The sequence below is a fragment of the Somniosus microcephalus genome, chromosome 1 (genome assembly GCF_052327205.1).
Source record: "Somniosus microcephalus isolate GS21.2 chromosome 1, FLI_Smic_1.0, whole genome shotgun sequence".
NCBI lineage: Eukaryota > Metazoa > Chordata > Chondrichthyes > Squaliformes > Somniosidae > Somniosus > Somniosus microcephalus.
In genome coordinates, this window is record NC_140987.1 from 2,451,536 (window position 1) to 2,468,550 (window position 17,015).

Sequence of the window (17,015 nt, forward strand, 5' to 3'; positions counted from 1 at the left end):
CCACCTAGAAGGACAAGGGCAGCAGGCGCATGGGAACACCACCACTTCCAAGTCGCACTCCATCCTGACTTAGAAGTATATCGCCGATCCTTCATCGTCGCTGGGTCAAAATCCTGGAACTCCCTACCTAACAGCACTGTTGGAGTACCTTCACCACACATAGAAACATAGAAGATAGGAGCAGGAATAGGCCATTCGGCCCTTCAAGCCTGATCAGCCATTCAATGAGATCATGGCTGATCATCCAAATTCAGTACCCTGTCCCTGCCTTCTCCCCATATCCCTTGATCCCTTTAGCCTCAAGAAATATATCCAACTCTTTCTTGAATATATTTAATGAACTGGCCTCCACTGCCCTCTGTGGCAGAGAATTCCACAGGTTCACCACTCTCTGGGTGAAGAAATTCCTCCTCATTTCAGTCCTAAATGGCTTACCCCTTATCCTTAGACTATGACCCCTGGTTCTGGACTCCCCGGCCATCAGAAACATCCTTTCTGCATCTAGTCTGTCCAGACCTGACAGAATTTTATAGGTTTCGATGAGATCCCATCTCAATCTTCTAAACTCCAGTGAGTATACGCCCAATTGACACAATCTCTCCTCGTACGTCATTCCTGCCATCCCAGGTATCAGCCTGGCGAATCTTCGCTGCACTCCCTCCATGGCAAGAACGTCCTTAGGTAAGGTGACCAAAACTGCACACAATACTCAAGGTGCGGCCTCACCAAGGCCCTGTACAACTGCAGCAAGACATCCTTGTTCTTGTACTCGAACCCTCTTGCTACGAAGGCCAACATACCATTTGCCTTCTTAACCGCCTGCTGCACCTGCATGCTTACCTTCAGCGACTGGTGCACAAGAACACCCAGGTCTCTTTGCACTTCCCCTTCTCCCAATCTATTGCCATTCAAATAATAATCTGCCTTCCTGTTTTTGCCACCAAAGTGGATAACCTCACATTTATCCACATTATAGTGCATTTGCCATGTTTCTGCCCAATCACCCAACCTGTCGAAATCGTACTGGAGTTTCATGACATCCTCCTCACAGCATACCCTCCCACCCAGCTTTGTGTCGTCTGCAAATTTGGAGATATTACATCCAATTCCCTCGTCCAGATCATTAATATATATTGTGAACAGCTGGGGTCCTAGGACCGATCCTTGCGGTACCCCACTAGTCACTGCCTGCCACTCAGAAAACGACCCATTTATTCCAACTCTTTGCTTTCTGTCCGCCAACCAGTTCTCTATCCAAGTCAATACCTTGCCCCCAATCCCATGCGCCTTAATTTTGCACGCTAACCTCTTATGCGGGACCTTATCGAAAGCCTTCTGAAAGTCCAAATACACCACATCCACTGGTTCTCCCTTATCTATTTTACCAGTTACATCCTCAAAAAATTCCAGTAGATTAGTCACGCATGATTTACCTTTTGTAAATCCATGTTGACTTTGTCCGATCCTGTCACTGCTTTCCAAGTGCTCTGCTATTACATCATTTATAATGGACTCTAGCATTTTCCCCACGACCGATGTCAGGCTTACCGGTCTATAATTCCCCGCTTTTTCTCTGCCACCTTTTTTGAATAGTTGGGTAACATTAGCTACCCTACAATCCATGGGTACTGTTCCAGAGTCTATTGAGTTCTGGAAGATGACCAGCAATGCATCTACTATTTCTAGGGTCACTTCCTTAAGTACCCTGGGATGTAGATTATCAGGCCCTGGGGATTTATCGGCTTCAGTCCCATCAATTTTCCTAACACCATTTCCCTACAAATACTGATTTCTTTCAGTTCCACACTTTCATCAGACCCTATGTTCCGCGGTATTTCTGGGAGGTTATTTGTGTCCTCCTTTATGAAGACAGAACCAAAATATATATTTAGTTGGTCTGCCATATCTTTGCTCCCCATTATAAATTCCCCTGATTCTGACTGCAAGGGACCTACGCTTGACTTCACCAATCTTTTTCTCTTTACATATCTATAAAAGCTTTTACAGTCAGTTTTTATGTTCCCTGAGAGCTTACTCTCATATTCTATTTTCCCTTTCTTAATTAATCCCTTTGTCCTCCTTTGTCGACTCCTAAACTGCTCCCAATCCTCAGGATTATTGCTTTTTCTGGCCAATTTGTATGTCCTCTCCTTGGATCTTATGCTATCCCTAATTTCCCTTGTTAGCCACGGTTGAGTCACCTTTTTTTGTTTTATTTTTATGCCAAACTGAGATGAACAACTTCTGTAGTTCATCCATTCGGTCTTTGAATGTTTGCCATTGCCTATCCGCTGTCAACCCTTTGAGTGCCATTCCCCAATCAATCCTACCCAACTCGCTCCTCAGACCATCGTAGTTTCCTTTATTTAAATTGAGGACCCTAGTTTCTGAGTCAACTACTTCATTCTCCATCTTAATAAAGAATTCGATCATATTATGATCGCTCTGACCCAAGGGGCCTCGTACAACAAGATTGCTAATTAATCCTTTCTCGTTACATAATACCCAGTCTAAGATGGCCTGATTTCTGGTTGGTTCCTCGACATATTGGTCCAGGAAACCATCCCGTAAACACTCCAGGAATTCCTCCTCCACAGTATTGTTACTAATTTGGTTAGCCCAATCTATATGTAGATTAAAGTCACCCATGATGACTGCTGTGCCCTTATTGCACGCTTCTTTAATTTCCCTTTTAATGCCATCCCCAACCTCTGCCTTACTGTTTGGAGGTCTATATACCACTCCCACTAATGTTTTTTTCCCCTTAGTATTTCTCAATTCTACCCATACAGATTCCACATCATCAGAGCTAATATCCTTCATTACAATTGTGTTAATCCCTTCTTTAACTAGTAATGCTACCCCACCTCCCTTTCCTTTTTGCCTATCTTTCCTGAATATCGAATACCCTTGGATGTTGAGTTCCCAGTCTTGGCCGTCCTTGAGCCACGTTTCCGTAATCCCAACCAAATCATATTCGTTTACCTCTATTTGCGCAGCCAATTCATCCACCTTATTACAAATGCTCCTCGCATTAAGACACAAAGCCTTCAGGCTTGTTTTTTTAACGCTCTTAGACCTATTAGAATTATTATTTACTGTGGCCACGTTTGATTTAAACCGTTGATTTCTCTGACTGCCACTTTTGTTTTTCTCCTTCCTATCTTTCGCTTTTATCCTTGTTTCCCTTTCCTCTGTCTCCCTGCTCAGGTTCCCAACCCCCTTCCATTTTAGTTTAAACCCTCCCCCACAGCACTAGCAAACACTCCCCCTAGGACATCGGTTCCAGCCCTGCCCAGGTGCAGACTGTCCGGTTTGAACTGGTCCCACCTCCCCCAGAACCGGTTCCAATGTCCCAGGAACTTGAATCCCTCCCCCTGGCACCATTCATCTAGCCACGTATTCATCTGAAGTATCCTTCTATTTCTACTCTGACTAGCACGTGGCACTGGTAGCAATCCTGAGATTACTACCTTTTGAAGTCCTGTTTTTTAATTTATCTCCTAACTCCCTATATTCCGCTTTTAGGACCTCATCCTGCTTTTTACCTATATCGTTGGTGCCTATATGCACCACGACAACTGGCTGTTCACCCTCCCCTTCCAAGATGTTCTGCAGCTGCTCAGAGACATCCTTGACCCTTGCACCAGGGAGGCAACACACCATCCTGGAGTCTCGTTTGCGGCCGCAGAAACGCCTATCTATTCCCCTTACAGTTGAATCCCCTATTACTATAGCTCTACCACTCTTTTTCCTCCCATTCTGTGCAGCAGAGCCACCCCTGGTGCCAGGAAGTTGGCTGCTGCTGCCTTCCTCTGATAAGCCACCACCCCCCCCCCCCCCCCCAACAGGACTCTAAGTGGTATATCTGTTGGAGAGGGGGATGGCCACAGGGGACCCCTGCACTACCTGCCTGCGCCTAGTACTCTGCCTGTTGGTCACCCGTTCCCTTTCTTCCTGTCCAACCTCTACCTGTGGTGTGTCCAACTCCCTAAACATGCTATTCACGATGTCCTGAGCATCGTGAACGCTCCAGTATGCATCCAATTGCAGCTCCAGTGCCGCAATGCGGTCTGTCAGTAGCTGCAGCTGGGTGCACTTCCTGCACACGTAGTTGTCAGGGACACAGGAAGTGTCCCTGAGTTCCCACATTTCGCAGGAGGAGCAGATCACAGGACAAATCAATCAATCCCACTAATTACACTACAGTTAAATAGTTTACCAACAGTCCCCGCTACACCAGAGAGAACTTAGAAACTATAAAACAGAGTTAAAGTTTAAAAAAGAGAGAAATACTCACCAACCAATCACTTACCTGCTTCCTGCTGACGTCACACTTGGATTACTTTTTACCTCTCTCCCTGAACCTGGATTGGTGCTCCCTCGCAGGTCCGCTGCCTCTCGGGGCTCTGGGCCTCGCTGCCTCGGGCTGCTCTTTAAGTAGCTCCGCTGCCTCTGGTGCTCCCTCGCAGGTCCGTTGCCTCTCAGGGCTCTGGGCCTCGCTGCCTCGGGCTGCTCTTTAAGTAGCTCCGCCGCCTCTGGTGCTCCCTCACAGGTCCGCTGCCTCTCCAGTCTCGGGGCTCTCGCTCTCTCTCACGGGCTGCAGCGGCTCAAGAAGGCGGCTCACCACCTTCAAGGGCAACTAGGGATGGGCAATAAATGCTGGCCTTGCCAACGACGCCCAGATCCCATAAGCAAATTTTTTTTTAATGAATTTACGGCACAAATTAGAAATAAATGGGTATGATCTGATAGTCATTACAGAGACGTGGTTGCAAGGTGATCAAGGCTGGGAACTGAATATTCAGGGATATTTGACATTTCAGAAGGATAGGCAGAAAGGAAAAAGAGGTGGGGTAGCTCTGTTAATAAAGGATGAGATCAGTACTGTAGTGAGAAATGATCTTGGCTCGGAAGATCAAGATGTAGAATCAGTTTGGGTAGAGATAAGAAATAGTAAGGGAAAGAAGGCACTGGTGGGAGTAGTCTTTAGGCCCCCTAACAGTAGCTACACTGTAGGACTGAGTATAAATCAAGAAATAATGGGGGCTTGTAAGAAAGGTACTGCAATAATCATGGGCGATTTTAATCTTCTTATAGATTGGACAAGTCAAATTGGCAAAGGTAGCCTTGAGGACGAGTTCATAGAGTGTATTCGGGACGGTTTCTTCGATAGATTTTTGAATATTAAGGGATTCAAGGGATATGGGGATAGTGCAGGAAAGTGGAGATGAGGTAGAAGATCAGCCATGATCTTATTGACTGGCGGAGCAGGCTCGAAGGGCCAAATGACCTACTCTTGCTCCTATTTCTTATGTTCTTAAGTAACATATTTGTGACAAACAAGTGCCAGGCTGGAACCACTCAGCAGGCCAGGGGGCATCCGTGGAGCGAGAAACAGAGTTAACGTTTCAGGTCTGTGAGCCTTCGTCAGAACTGCAAAAAATTAGGGATGTAACCGGTTTTAAGCAGGTGCAGAGGCTGGGAAAGGTGGGGGAGAGGAGGAAGGAACTAATGGGACGGTCTGTGCTGGGGTGGAAGGCCGGAGTGATTTAAATGTTGCAACTGGGGATGGCAGAATCATCATCAGCTGCCGCCTGGAAAAATGGGGGCAGGGGTTATGATCTGAAATTGTTGAACTCTATGTTGAGTCCAGAAGGCTGTAAAGTGCCCAATCGAAAGATGAGGTGCTGTTCCTCGAGCTTACGTTGAGCTTCATTGGAACAATGCAAGAGACAGAGGTCAGAGTGGGAGTGGAGCGGAGAATTAAAGTGACAGGCGACCGGAAGCTCGGGGTCCCCCTTACGGACTGAACGGAGGTGTTCCGCAAAGCGGTCACCCAATCTGCGTTTGGTCTCCCCAATGTAGAGGAGACCGCATCGTGAGCAGCGAACACAGTATACTAGATTGCAAGAAGTACAAGTAAATCGCTGTTTCACCTGGAAGGGGTGTTTGGGGTCCTGGACAGTGGGAAGGGAGGAGGTAAAGGGGCAGGTGTTGCATTTCCTGCGCTTGCACGGGAAGGTGCCGTGGGGAGGGAAGGGGCTGTTGGGAGTGATTGAGGAGTGGACCAGGGTGTCTCGGAGGGAGCGGTCCCTTCGGAATAGTGAAAGGGGATGAGAGGGGAAGATGCGTTTGGTGGTGGGATCACGTTGGAGGTGGCGGAAATGGTGGAGGATGATCCGTTGATGTGGAAGCTGGTGGGATGAAAGGTAAGGACAAGGGGATCCCTATTGTGGTACTGGGAGGGAGAAGGGGCGAGAGCAGAAGTGCAGGAAATGGAACGGACACGGTCAAGGGCCATGTCAACCACAGTAGAGGGGAATCCTCGGTTGAGGAAAAAGGAAGACATGTCGGAAGCACTGGTATGGAAGGTGGCATCGTCGGAGCAGATGCGACGGAGAAACTGGGAGAATGGAATAGAGTCCTTACAGGAGGCGGGGTCTTGTAATGAATGTTTGGCGATAGCCTATCGCCAGAAATGAAGACCGAGAAGTCAAGGAAGGGAAGGGAAGAGTCGGAGATGGACCTTGTGAAGGGGAGGGTGGAAATTGGAAGCAAAGTGAATGAAATTTTGTAGTTCAGGGCGAGTGCAGGAAACGGCACCAATACAGTCATCAATATACCGGAAAAGGAGGTGAGGGAGGGGACCTGAGTAGGAGTGGAACAAAGAATGTTCCACATATCCCATAGCAACACCTTTAATTTGGAGGAAGTGAGTGGAGTCAAAGGCGAAGTTGTTCAATGTGAGAACAAGTTCAGCCAGGCGGAGGAGGGTGGTGGTGGATGGGGACTGGTTGGGCCTCTGTTCAAGGAAGAAGTGGAGCGCCCTCAGGCCGGGGGATGGAGGTGTAGAGGGATTGAGCGTCCATAGTGAAAAGGAGACGGTTGGGGCCAGGAAACTGGAAACTGTTAGTGGCGGAGGGCTTTGGAAGAGTCACGAATGTAGGTGGGAAGAGACTGGACAAGGAGGAAAAAATAGAGTCGCAATAGGAAGAAATCAGTTCCATGGGGCAAGAACAGGATGAAACCTTGGGTCTACCAGGGCAGCTCTGTTTGTGGATCGTGAGAAGAAGGAGGATGAAGCGGGCTGTGCGGGGTTGGGGGACTATGCAGTTGACAGCCATGGAGGGACGATCTCCAGAGGAGATAAGGTCAGTGACAGTCTTGGAAACTATGGCTTGATGTTTGATAGTGGGGTCATGGCCCAGGGGGAGGTAGGAGGAGGTGTCGGAGAGTTGGCGTTCAGCCTCCGCACGGTAGGGGTCGGTTCACCAGACAACAACAGCACCACCCTTGACAGCAAGTTTAATGACAATGTTAGAGAGAACAGAGAGCTGCAAGTTCAGAGGGAGGTAGGTTGGAGTGAGTGAGGGGAGCAGAGAAATTGAGACGGCCAATGTCATGCCAGCAGTTAGCAATGAAAAGATCTAGAGAGGGTAAGAGGTCAGAGGAAGGGGTCCAGGTAGAACGAGAATTCTGAAAGCGGGAGAAATGGGTCAGCCGTGCAGGAAGACTCTCGGCCAAAGAAATGGGCACAGAGATGAAGGCGACGGAAAAAGAGCTCACCTTGAAGAAGTGCCAGGCAATGTTTGTCTCCAACAAGAGAAAGTCTAACCACCTCCCCTCAACATTCAATGGCCTTACCATCGCCGAATCCCCCATCAACATCCTGCGGGTCACCATTGACCAGAAACTTAACTGAACCAGCCACATAAATACATTGGGAACAAGAGCAGGTCAGAGGCTGGGTATTCTGCGGCGAGTGTCTCACCTCCTGACTCCCCAAAGCCTTTCCACCATGCACAAGTCCGGAGTGTGATGGAATACTCTCCATTTGCCTGGATGAGTGCAGCTCCAACAACACTCAAGAAGCTCAACATCATCCAGGACAAAGCAGCCCACTTGATTGGCACCCCATCCACCACCTTAAACATTCACCCCCTCCACCAGCAGCGCCCCGTGGCTGCAGTGTGTACCATCCACAAGATGCACTGCAGCAACTCGCCATGGTTTCTTCAGCAGCACCTCCCAAACCCGCGACCTCTACCACCTAGAAGGACAAGGGCAGCAGGCGCTGGGAACACACCATCCTGACTTGGAAATATATCGCCGCCGTTCCTTCATCGTCGCTGGGTCAACATCCTGGAATTCCCTCCCTAACAGCTCTGCGAGAGTACCTTCACCACACGGACTGCAGCATTTGAAGAAGGCGGCTCCCCACCACCTTCTCGAGGGCAATTCAGGGTGGGTAATAAATGCCGGCCTTGGCAGAGACACCCAGATCCCCGAATAATTTAAAACCCACGGCCTGGATAAGGGCTTCAGCAGCAGATGGGCTGAGGCATGTGCCGTGTCAGGCAATGTTATGGAGGTGGTAATAGGAGGTCTTAGTGATGATTGGAAGTTCATCTCGGGGTGAGTTGCGACACCAAGGTTTCGAACAGTCTGGTTCAGTCTCTGTTGCCAGGGAAAGGGATGGAGTCGGTGGCTTGGGAATGGAGTTTGTGGCGGGGACCAAAGGCAATGGCTTCGTTCTTTCCAATATTTAGTTGGAGGAATTTTATTCCCATCCAGTACTGGATGTCGGACAAGCAGTCAGACAATTTGGAGACAGTGGAGAGATCGAGAGAGGTGGTGGTGAGTTAGAGCTGTGTGTCGTCAGCTTACATGTGGAACATGACGTGCTTTTGGATGATGTCGCCAAGGGGCAGCATGTAGATGAGAAATAGGAGGGGGCAAAGGATAGTTCCTTGGGGGACATGAAAGGTACTGGTGTGGGAGCATGAAGAAAAGCCATTGCAGGTGATTATCTGTCTCCAACTGGAATGGATAAGAATGGAACCAGGCGAGTGCACTCTCGCCCATCTGGACAACAGAGAACAGGTGTTGGAGGAGGTTGGTGTGGTCAACCGTGTCAAAGGCTGCAGACAGGTTGAGAAGGACAAGGAGGGATAGTTTACCACAGTCACATAGGGTGTCATTTGTGACTTTGATAAAAAGCCATTTCGTGGCAGAGCAGAAACCTGGAGGGTTTTCAATCATGGAGTTCCGGGAAAGATGGACACGGATTTTGGAAGCGACAGCATATTCAAGGACTTTGGAGAGAAAAGGGAGGTTGGAGATGGGTCGGTAGTTTGCCAGGACAGAGGGGTTGAGGACTGGGTTTTTTTGAGGGGCGATGACGGTAGATTTGAAGGGGAGGAGACAGTATCTGAGAGGAGAGAACCATTAATAATATCAGCTAACATGAGGGCCAGTAAGGGAAGTTGGGTGGTCAGCAGTTTAGTGGAAATAGGGTTGAGGAAGCAGGAAATGGGTTTCATGGACAAGATGAGCTTGGAGAAGGAATATGGGGAGATGGGAGAGAAACTAGAGAAAGATGAGAGTTCAGGGCTAGGGCAGGGGGGTACCAGTGGACATGGGGAAGGGAGGGAAGCAGGCATCGGCAGCTGAACGGATGGTCTTAGTCTTAGTGACAAAGAAGTCCATGAGCTCCTCGCACTTGTTGGAGGTGCGAGTGGTGGAGGCCGGGGAGAGGGGTTTCAGATGATGGTTTGCAGTAGAGAAAAGAAGCCAAGGGTTATCTTTGCATTCCAGGGTGATCATGCTGAGCAGTTTTGGCAGAGGAAAGCAGGACCTGATAGTGCTTCATGTGATCCAGCCAGATCTGGTGATGAATGGCTAAACCAGTTATCCACCATATACATTCAATATGTCCCTTGGACTTAAAGCGGGTGGAGATGAGGGACGTACAGGGGGAACGACCAGGGTGAGTGAGAGTAATAGTTTTAATGGTGACTAGGGCATCAAAGGTGGAGATGAGGGACGTACAGGGGAACGACCAGGGTGAGTGAGAGTAATAGTTTTAATGGTGACTAGGGCATCAAAGGTGGAGATGAGGGACGTACAGGGGGAACGACCAGGGTGAGTGAGAGTAATAGTTTTAATGGTGACTAGGGCATCAAAGGTGGAGATGAGGGACGTACAGGGGGAACGACCAGGGTGAGTGAGAGTAATAGTTTTAATGGTGACTAGGGCATCAAAGGTGGAGATGAGGGACGTACAGGGGAACGACCAGGGTGAGTGAGAGTAATAGTTTTAATGGTGACTAGGGCATCAAAGGTGGAGATGAGGGACGTACAGGGGGAACGACCAGGGTGAGTGAGAGTAATAGTTTTAATGGTGACTAGGGCATCAAAGGTGGAGATGAGGGTTTGGTTGAGCAGATCGGTTGCTGCAGAAATGTCGTGATGAATGGAGTGCCAAAGGCGAGATAGTTGAGATTTTGAAAGCGCAGTTGTAAGTGAATTGGGAGTGAGTATTTTCCAGGGGTGGACATAGAAGGAAGTCGGGTTGGGAGGGACAAAAGGGAGGTGGGTGGAGAGTTGTGCAAGGAAGTGATCAAAGATGACCTTATCTGTGATTGACATGATTGACGTTAGATGGCAAGGTCAAGGGGGTGGCCATGAATATGGGTGGGGAGTTTATAAGGAGGGAGAGATTAAGGGAGGGTAGGAGGGCAGTGTGCTCAGAGGAGGGAGAGCATGATGAGTTGAGATGCAGGTTGAAATCACTGAAGATGAGAAGTCACTTGGTGCAGAGGCTGAGGGAGGAAAGCAGTGAAGATATCTTGGTGAGCAAATTGGCATGGTACATCGTTGGGCAATAGAGAACGAGGATTTTAACTGAGAGGGGTAGCACAAGGTGAGATGCTCAAAGGAGGATAAGGTGCCAGAGGATTAGGGGGACAGACCAAGGTGTGATTTGGTGATGAGAGCCACACCACCACTTCGGCGGTCTGGGCGGGGCAAATGGTGGAAGGTATAGCCAGGCGGGGAGGCTTCATTTCTGGGGAAGGTGTCATCACCTCTCAGCCAGGTTTCCATCAAGGCCATGGTGTCAATGCAATCATCCATAATAAGCTCATGAATCGCAAGGGCCTTGTTCACAAGTGAACGGACATTCTGGAGGGCGATGAGGGGAGAGGGACGGTGATAGCTGATCCAGTGGCAGGGTCCACAGGGTCAGCACTGGGAGGGGTGAGTGGGATGGGAAGGAAGGTAGGAAAAATTCATCCCCTGCAGGGTGGGAAGGTCGACGAGAGAATAGGATGGAGCAGTTGGCCCAGGTAACTTTAAACTAGCAGTTAACTTGTAGTTGGGGCTAACTTGCGCCCACTATTAGGGCATGGGGAACTTAACCAGTGGAAGAGAGGAGATTGGGGGAGAAAGGGCAAAGAAGGATAGAGTTGCACATCAAAGGAGCTCCCAAGTGAGCTGCCTGTCCATGAGCCATCTTAAACACACTTGTTAGAACAATGCAGATTATGGGGCAATATGATGATGTTTAAAATGATGAAAGGATGGGACAGGGTAGATAGAAACAGACTGTTTCCAGTAGTTGAGCTGCCATAAATACAAGATTAAATGAGAGATTTAGAACAGAGGGCAGGAGAAACTTCTTGACAGAGTTGTGAGGCTGTGGAATTCTGTTCCAGGGTTAGTGGTTCGAGATCAGATTGGATGATTGATGAAGGGATATGGGAACAGGTTGGATAAATGTGACTATTTGTTCATGTGGAGGGTAACCGCTGACAGAGGCTGGTTAGGCCAAATAACCTGTTTCTGTATTGTAAACTTTGTTTTTGTACAAAATGAAAAATTAAGACGTCTGTGGGACGAGGGAGTAGCTCTTTCAGAGAGCCAGCATGGGCACTATGGGTCGAGTGGCCGTCTTCTGTGCTGGAAGATTCCTGATTCTGTTCTGCTGAATTTCCTATTTGTTCTTTCCATTCCCAGACACAGAGTGACTTCCTGGTCATCTGCAATGTGGCAAAGATTTTGGAACTGGTGGTCCCGTTGATGGAACATCCGAGTGAGACCTTTCTGGCCACTATAGAAGAAGACCTCATGAAACTTATCCTTAAGCATGGAATGACGGTAAGAATCTAGCGCAGCTTTAATGAGAGTGGAGATTGAAAAGTTATTTTCTACAGCGTGGTGGACATGTGCTGCTGACAGAAGTTCTAGCTGTGTCCAAGGCATGGGTAATAAAGGTTACGGAATAAGGCGGGTTGATGGATTTGAGAAACAGACCAGCCATGAGCTAATTGAATGGCAGAACAAGCTCGAGAGTTAATGGCCTCCTTCTGTTCCTATGTCAATTAACTTCTTCAACAAGGAACTGGAAAAATATCAGCCTGGAATCTGAGATTGTACAGAGATCAAATGCTGCGCAGGGTGCAATGAGCTTGGAGTGGGCAATGACTTGATTGACTTGGGAATTAGGGAACATTTATGCAGCTCTAAAGATTAAAGGGACAGTGGCAGCGTAGACACAAAATTGTCTAAGGGACAGAGAGCAGAAAGGAGTGGTGAACGGTTCTTTTTCAGATTGGAGGGAGGTATACAGAGGTGTTTCCCAGGGGTTGGTATTAGGAACACCGCTCATTTTGATATATATTAATAACCTGGACTTGAGCATACAGGGCATAATTTCAAGATTTGCAGATGACAAAACTCAAAAGTAGTAAACCGTGAGGAGGGTAGTAACAGGAGGACGTAAACAGTCTGGTGAAATGGGAGACACTTGGCCGATGAAATTTACCAGAGAAGTGTGACGTGATACATTTTGGTAGGAACAATGAGAGACAGTATGAACTAAAAGGTACAATATTAAAGGGGGTTCTGGAACAGAGAGCTGGAGGTGTATGTACACAAATCTTTGAAGGTGGCAGAACAAGTTGAGAAGGTTGTTAAAAACATAGAAACATAGAAGATAGCAGCAGGAGTAGGCCATTTGTCCCCTCGAGCCTGTTCCGCCATTTAATGAGATCATGGCTGATCAGCCAAGTTCAGTACCCTGTCCCTGCTTTCTCCCCATATCCCTTGATTCCTTTAGCCTTAAAAAAATATATCTAACTCCTTCTTGAATATATTTAATAAGTTGGCCTCCACTGCCTTCTGTGGTAGAGAATTCCACAGGTTCACCACTCTCTGGGTGAAGAAACTCCTCCTCATCTCTGTCCTAAATGGCTTACCGCATATCCTTAGACTGTGACCCCTGGTTCTGGACTCCCCCGCCATCGGGAACATCCTTCCTGCATCTAGTCTGTCAAGTCCTGTTAGAATTTTATAAGTTTCAATGAGATCCCCTCTCATTCTTCTAAGCCCAATCGACCCAATCTCTCCTCAGACGTCATTCCTGCCATCCCAGGTATCAGTCTAGTGAATATTTGCTGCACTCCCTCCATGGCAAGAACATCCTTCCTCAGATAAGACGACCAAAACTGCACACAATACTTGAGGTGTGGTCTCACCAAGGCCCTGTACAACTGCAGCAAGACACCCTTGTTCCTGTGCTCGAATCCTCTCGCTACGAAGGCCAACATACCATTTGCCTTCTTAACCGCCTGCTGCACCTGCATGCTTACCTTCAGCGACTGGTGCACAAGGACACCCAGGTCTCGTTGCACTTCCCCTTCTCCCAATCTATTGCCGTTCAGATAATAATCTGTCTTCCTGTTTTTGCCACCAAAGTGGATAACCTCGCATTTATCCACATTATACTGCATCTGCCGAATCACCCAACCTGTCCAAATCATACTGGAGTTTCTCGGCATCCTCCTCACAGCACACACACACACCCAGCTGTTCACAATATATATTAATGATCTGGACGAGGGAATTGGATGTAATATCTCCAAATTTGCAGACGATACAAAGCTGGGTGGGAGGGTAAGCTGCGAGGAGGATGTCGTGAAACTCCAGTACGATTTGGACAGGTTGGGTGATTGGGCAGAAACATGGCAAATGCACTATAATGTGGATAAATGTGAGGTTATCCACTTTGGTGGCAAAAACAGGAAGGCAGATTATTATTTGAATGGCAAAAGATTGGGAGAAGGGGAAGTGCAAAGAGACCTGGGTGTCCTTGTGCACCAGTCGCTGAAGGTAAGCATGCAGGTGCAGCAGGCGGTTAAGAAGGCAAATGGTATGTTGGCCTTCGTAGCAAGAGGGTTCGAGTACAGGAACAAGGATGTCTTGCTACAGTTGTACAGGGCCTTGGTGAGACCGCACCTTGAGTATTGTGTGCAGTTTTGGTCACCTTACCTGAGGAAGGACATTCTTGCCATGGAGGGAGTGCAGCGAAGATTCACCAGGCTGATACCTGGGATGGCAGGAATGATGTATGAGGAGAGATTGTGTCGATTGGGCTTATACTCACTGGAGTTTAGAAGATTGAGAGGGGATCTCATCGAAACCTATAAAATTCTGTCAGGTCTGGACAGACTAGATGCAGGAAGGATGTTTCTGATGGTCGGGGAGTCCAGAACCAGGGGTCATAGTCTAAGGATAAGGGGTAAGCCATTTAGGACTGAAATGAGGAGGAATTTCTTCAACCAGAGAGTGGTGAACCTGTGGAATTCTCTGCCACAGAGGGCGGTGGAGGCCAGTTCATTAAATATATTCAAGAAAGAGTTGGATATATTTCTTGAGGCTAAAGGGATCAAGGGATATGGGGAAAAGGCAGGGACAGGGTACTGAATTTGGATGATCAGCCATGATCGCATTGAATGGCGGAGCAGGCTCGAAGGGCCGAATGGCCTACTCCTGCTCCTATCTTCTATGTTTTCTATGTGTCATCTGCAAACTTGGAGATATTCCATCTAGTTCCCTCGTCTAGATCATTAATATATATTGTGAATAGCTGGGGTCCTAGCACCGATCCCTGCGGTACCCCACTAGTCACTGCCTGCCACTCGGAAAAAGACCCGTTTATTCCAACTCTTTGCTTCCTGTCTGCCAACCAGTTCTCTGTCCAAGTCAGTACGTTACCCCCAATGTGCTTTAACTTTACACGCTAACCTCTTATGCCTTCTGAAAGTCCAAATACACCACATCCACTGGTTCTCCCTTATCTATTTTATCGTTACATCTTCAAAAAATTCCAGTAGATTAGTCAAGCACGATTTACTTTTTGTAAATCCATGTTGACTTTGTCCGATCCTGTCACTGTTTTCCAAGTGCTCTGCTATTACATCTTTTATAATGGACTCTAGCATTTTCCCCACTACCGATGTCAGGCTTACCGGTCTATAATTCCCCGTTTTCTCTCTACCACCTTTTTAAATAGTGGGGTTACATTAGCTATCCTCCAATCCATGGGAACTGTGCCAGAGTCTATAGAATTTTGGAAGATGACCAGCAATGCATCTACTCTTTCTAGGGCCACTTCCTTAAGTATCCTAGGATGTAGATTATCAGGACCTGGGGCTTTATCGGCCTTCAATCCCGTCAATTTCCCTAACACCATTTCCCTACAAATACTGTGGTGTGGAGATGCCGGAGTTGGACTGGGGTGGACAAATGTAAGAAGTCACACAACACCAGGTTATAGTCCAACAGTTTTATTTGAAATCACAAGCTTTTGGAGCGCTGCTCCTTCGTCAGGTGAAGTGATACAAATACTGATTTCATTCAGTTCCTCCCTCTCATTAGACCCTATGTTCTCCGACATTTCTGGGAGGTTATTTGTGTCCTCCTTTGTGAAGACAGGACCAAAGTATATATTTAATTGGTCTGCCATTCCTTTGTTCCCCATTATAAATTCCCCTGATTCTGACTGCAAGGGACCTACGCTTGACTTCACAGATCTTTTTCTCTTCACATATCTATAGAAGCTTTTACAGTCAGTTTTTATGTTCCCTGCAAGCTTACTCTCTATTTCCCCCCTCCTTAATTAATCCCTTTGTCCTCCTTTGCTGAATCCTAAACTGCTCCCAATCCTCAGGTTTGCTGCTTTTTCTGGCCAATTTATATGTCCTCTCCTTAGATCCTATGCTATCCCTAATTTCCCTTGTTAGCCACGGTTGAGTCACATTTTTTGTTTTATTTTTATGCCAAACGGAGATGAACAAATTCTGTAGTTCATCCATGTGATCTTTAAATGTTTGCCATTGCCTATCCACCGTCAACCCTTTAAGTAACGTTCCCCAATCCATCCTAGCCAACTCGCGCCTCATACCATCGTAGTTTTCTTTTATTTAAATTCAGGTCCCTAGTCTCTGAGTCAAATACTTCACTCTCCATCTTAATGAAGAATTCTATCATATTATGATCGCTCCACCCCAAGGGGCCTTGCACAACAACTTTGCTAATTAGTCCTTTCTCATTACATAATACCCAGCCTAAGATGGCCTGATCTCTAGTTGGTTCCTTGACATATTGGTCCAGGAAACCATCCTGTGTACACTCTAGGAATTCCTCCTCCACAGTATTGTTACTAATTTGGTTCGCCCAATCTATATGTAGATTAAAGTCACCCATGATAACTGCTGTGCCCTTATTGCACGCGTCTCTAATTTCCCGTTTAATGCCATCCTCAACCTCAGCATTACTGTTTGGGGGTCTGTATACAGCTCCTACTAACGTTTTCTGCCCTTTGGTATTTCTCAGCTCTACCCATACAGATTCCACATCATCAGAGCTAATATCCTTCCTTACTATTGTGTTAATCTCCTCTTTAATCAGCAATGCTACCCCACCTCCTTTTCCTTTTTGCCTGTTTTTCCTGAATATTGAATACCCCGGATGTTGAGTTCCCAGCCTTGGTCACCCTGGAGCCATGTCTCCGTAATCCCAATTATATCATATCCGTTTACATCTATTTGCACTGCCCTAATTTGTGTAATCTTTCCTCGTAATTTAACCCTTGGAGTCCAGATATCATTCTGGTAAACCTACTCTGCACTCCCTCCAAGGCCAATATATCCTTCCTACGGTGTGGTGCCCAGAACTGCTCCCAGTGCTCCAGGTGTGGGCTAACCAGGGCTTTGTACAGCTGCAGCATAACTTCTACCCCCTTGTACTCTAGTCCTCTAGATATAAAGACCAGCATTCCATTGGCCTTTTTGATTATTTTCTGTACCTGTTCATGACACTTTAATGATCGATGTACCTGGACCCACAAGTCTCTTTGGACCTCCACTGTTTTTAGCCTTTCACCATTTA

General features: G+C 47.4%; 1 protein-coding gene across 1 annotated transcript in view; it reads left to right on the top strand.

Annotated features, from left to right (window-relative positions):
• The window catches only part of LOC147123888 (nipped-B-like protein), an 832,420-nt gene that overhangs the window by 697,165 nt on the left and 118,240 nt on the right, over positions 1 to 17,015 (top strand). The window contains 1 exon segment of the mRNA XM_085963154.1: positions 11,802 to 11,942. Within this exon segment, the coding sequence (XP_085819280.1) occupies positions 11,802 to 11,942 (141 nt within the window).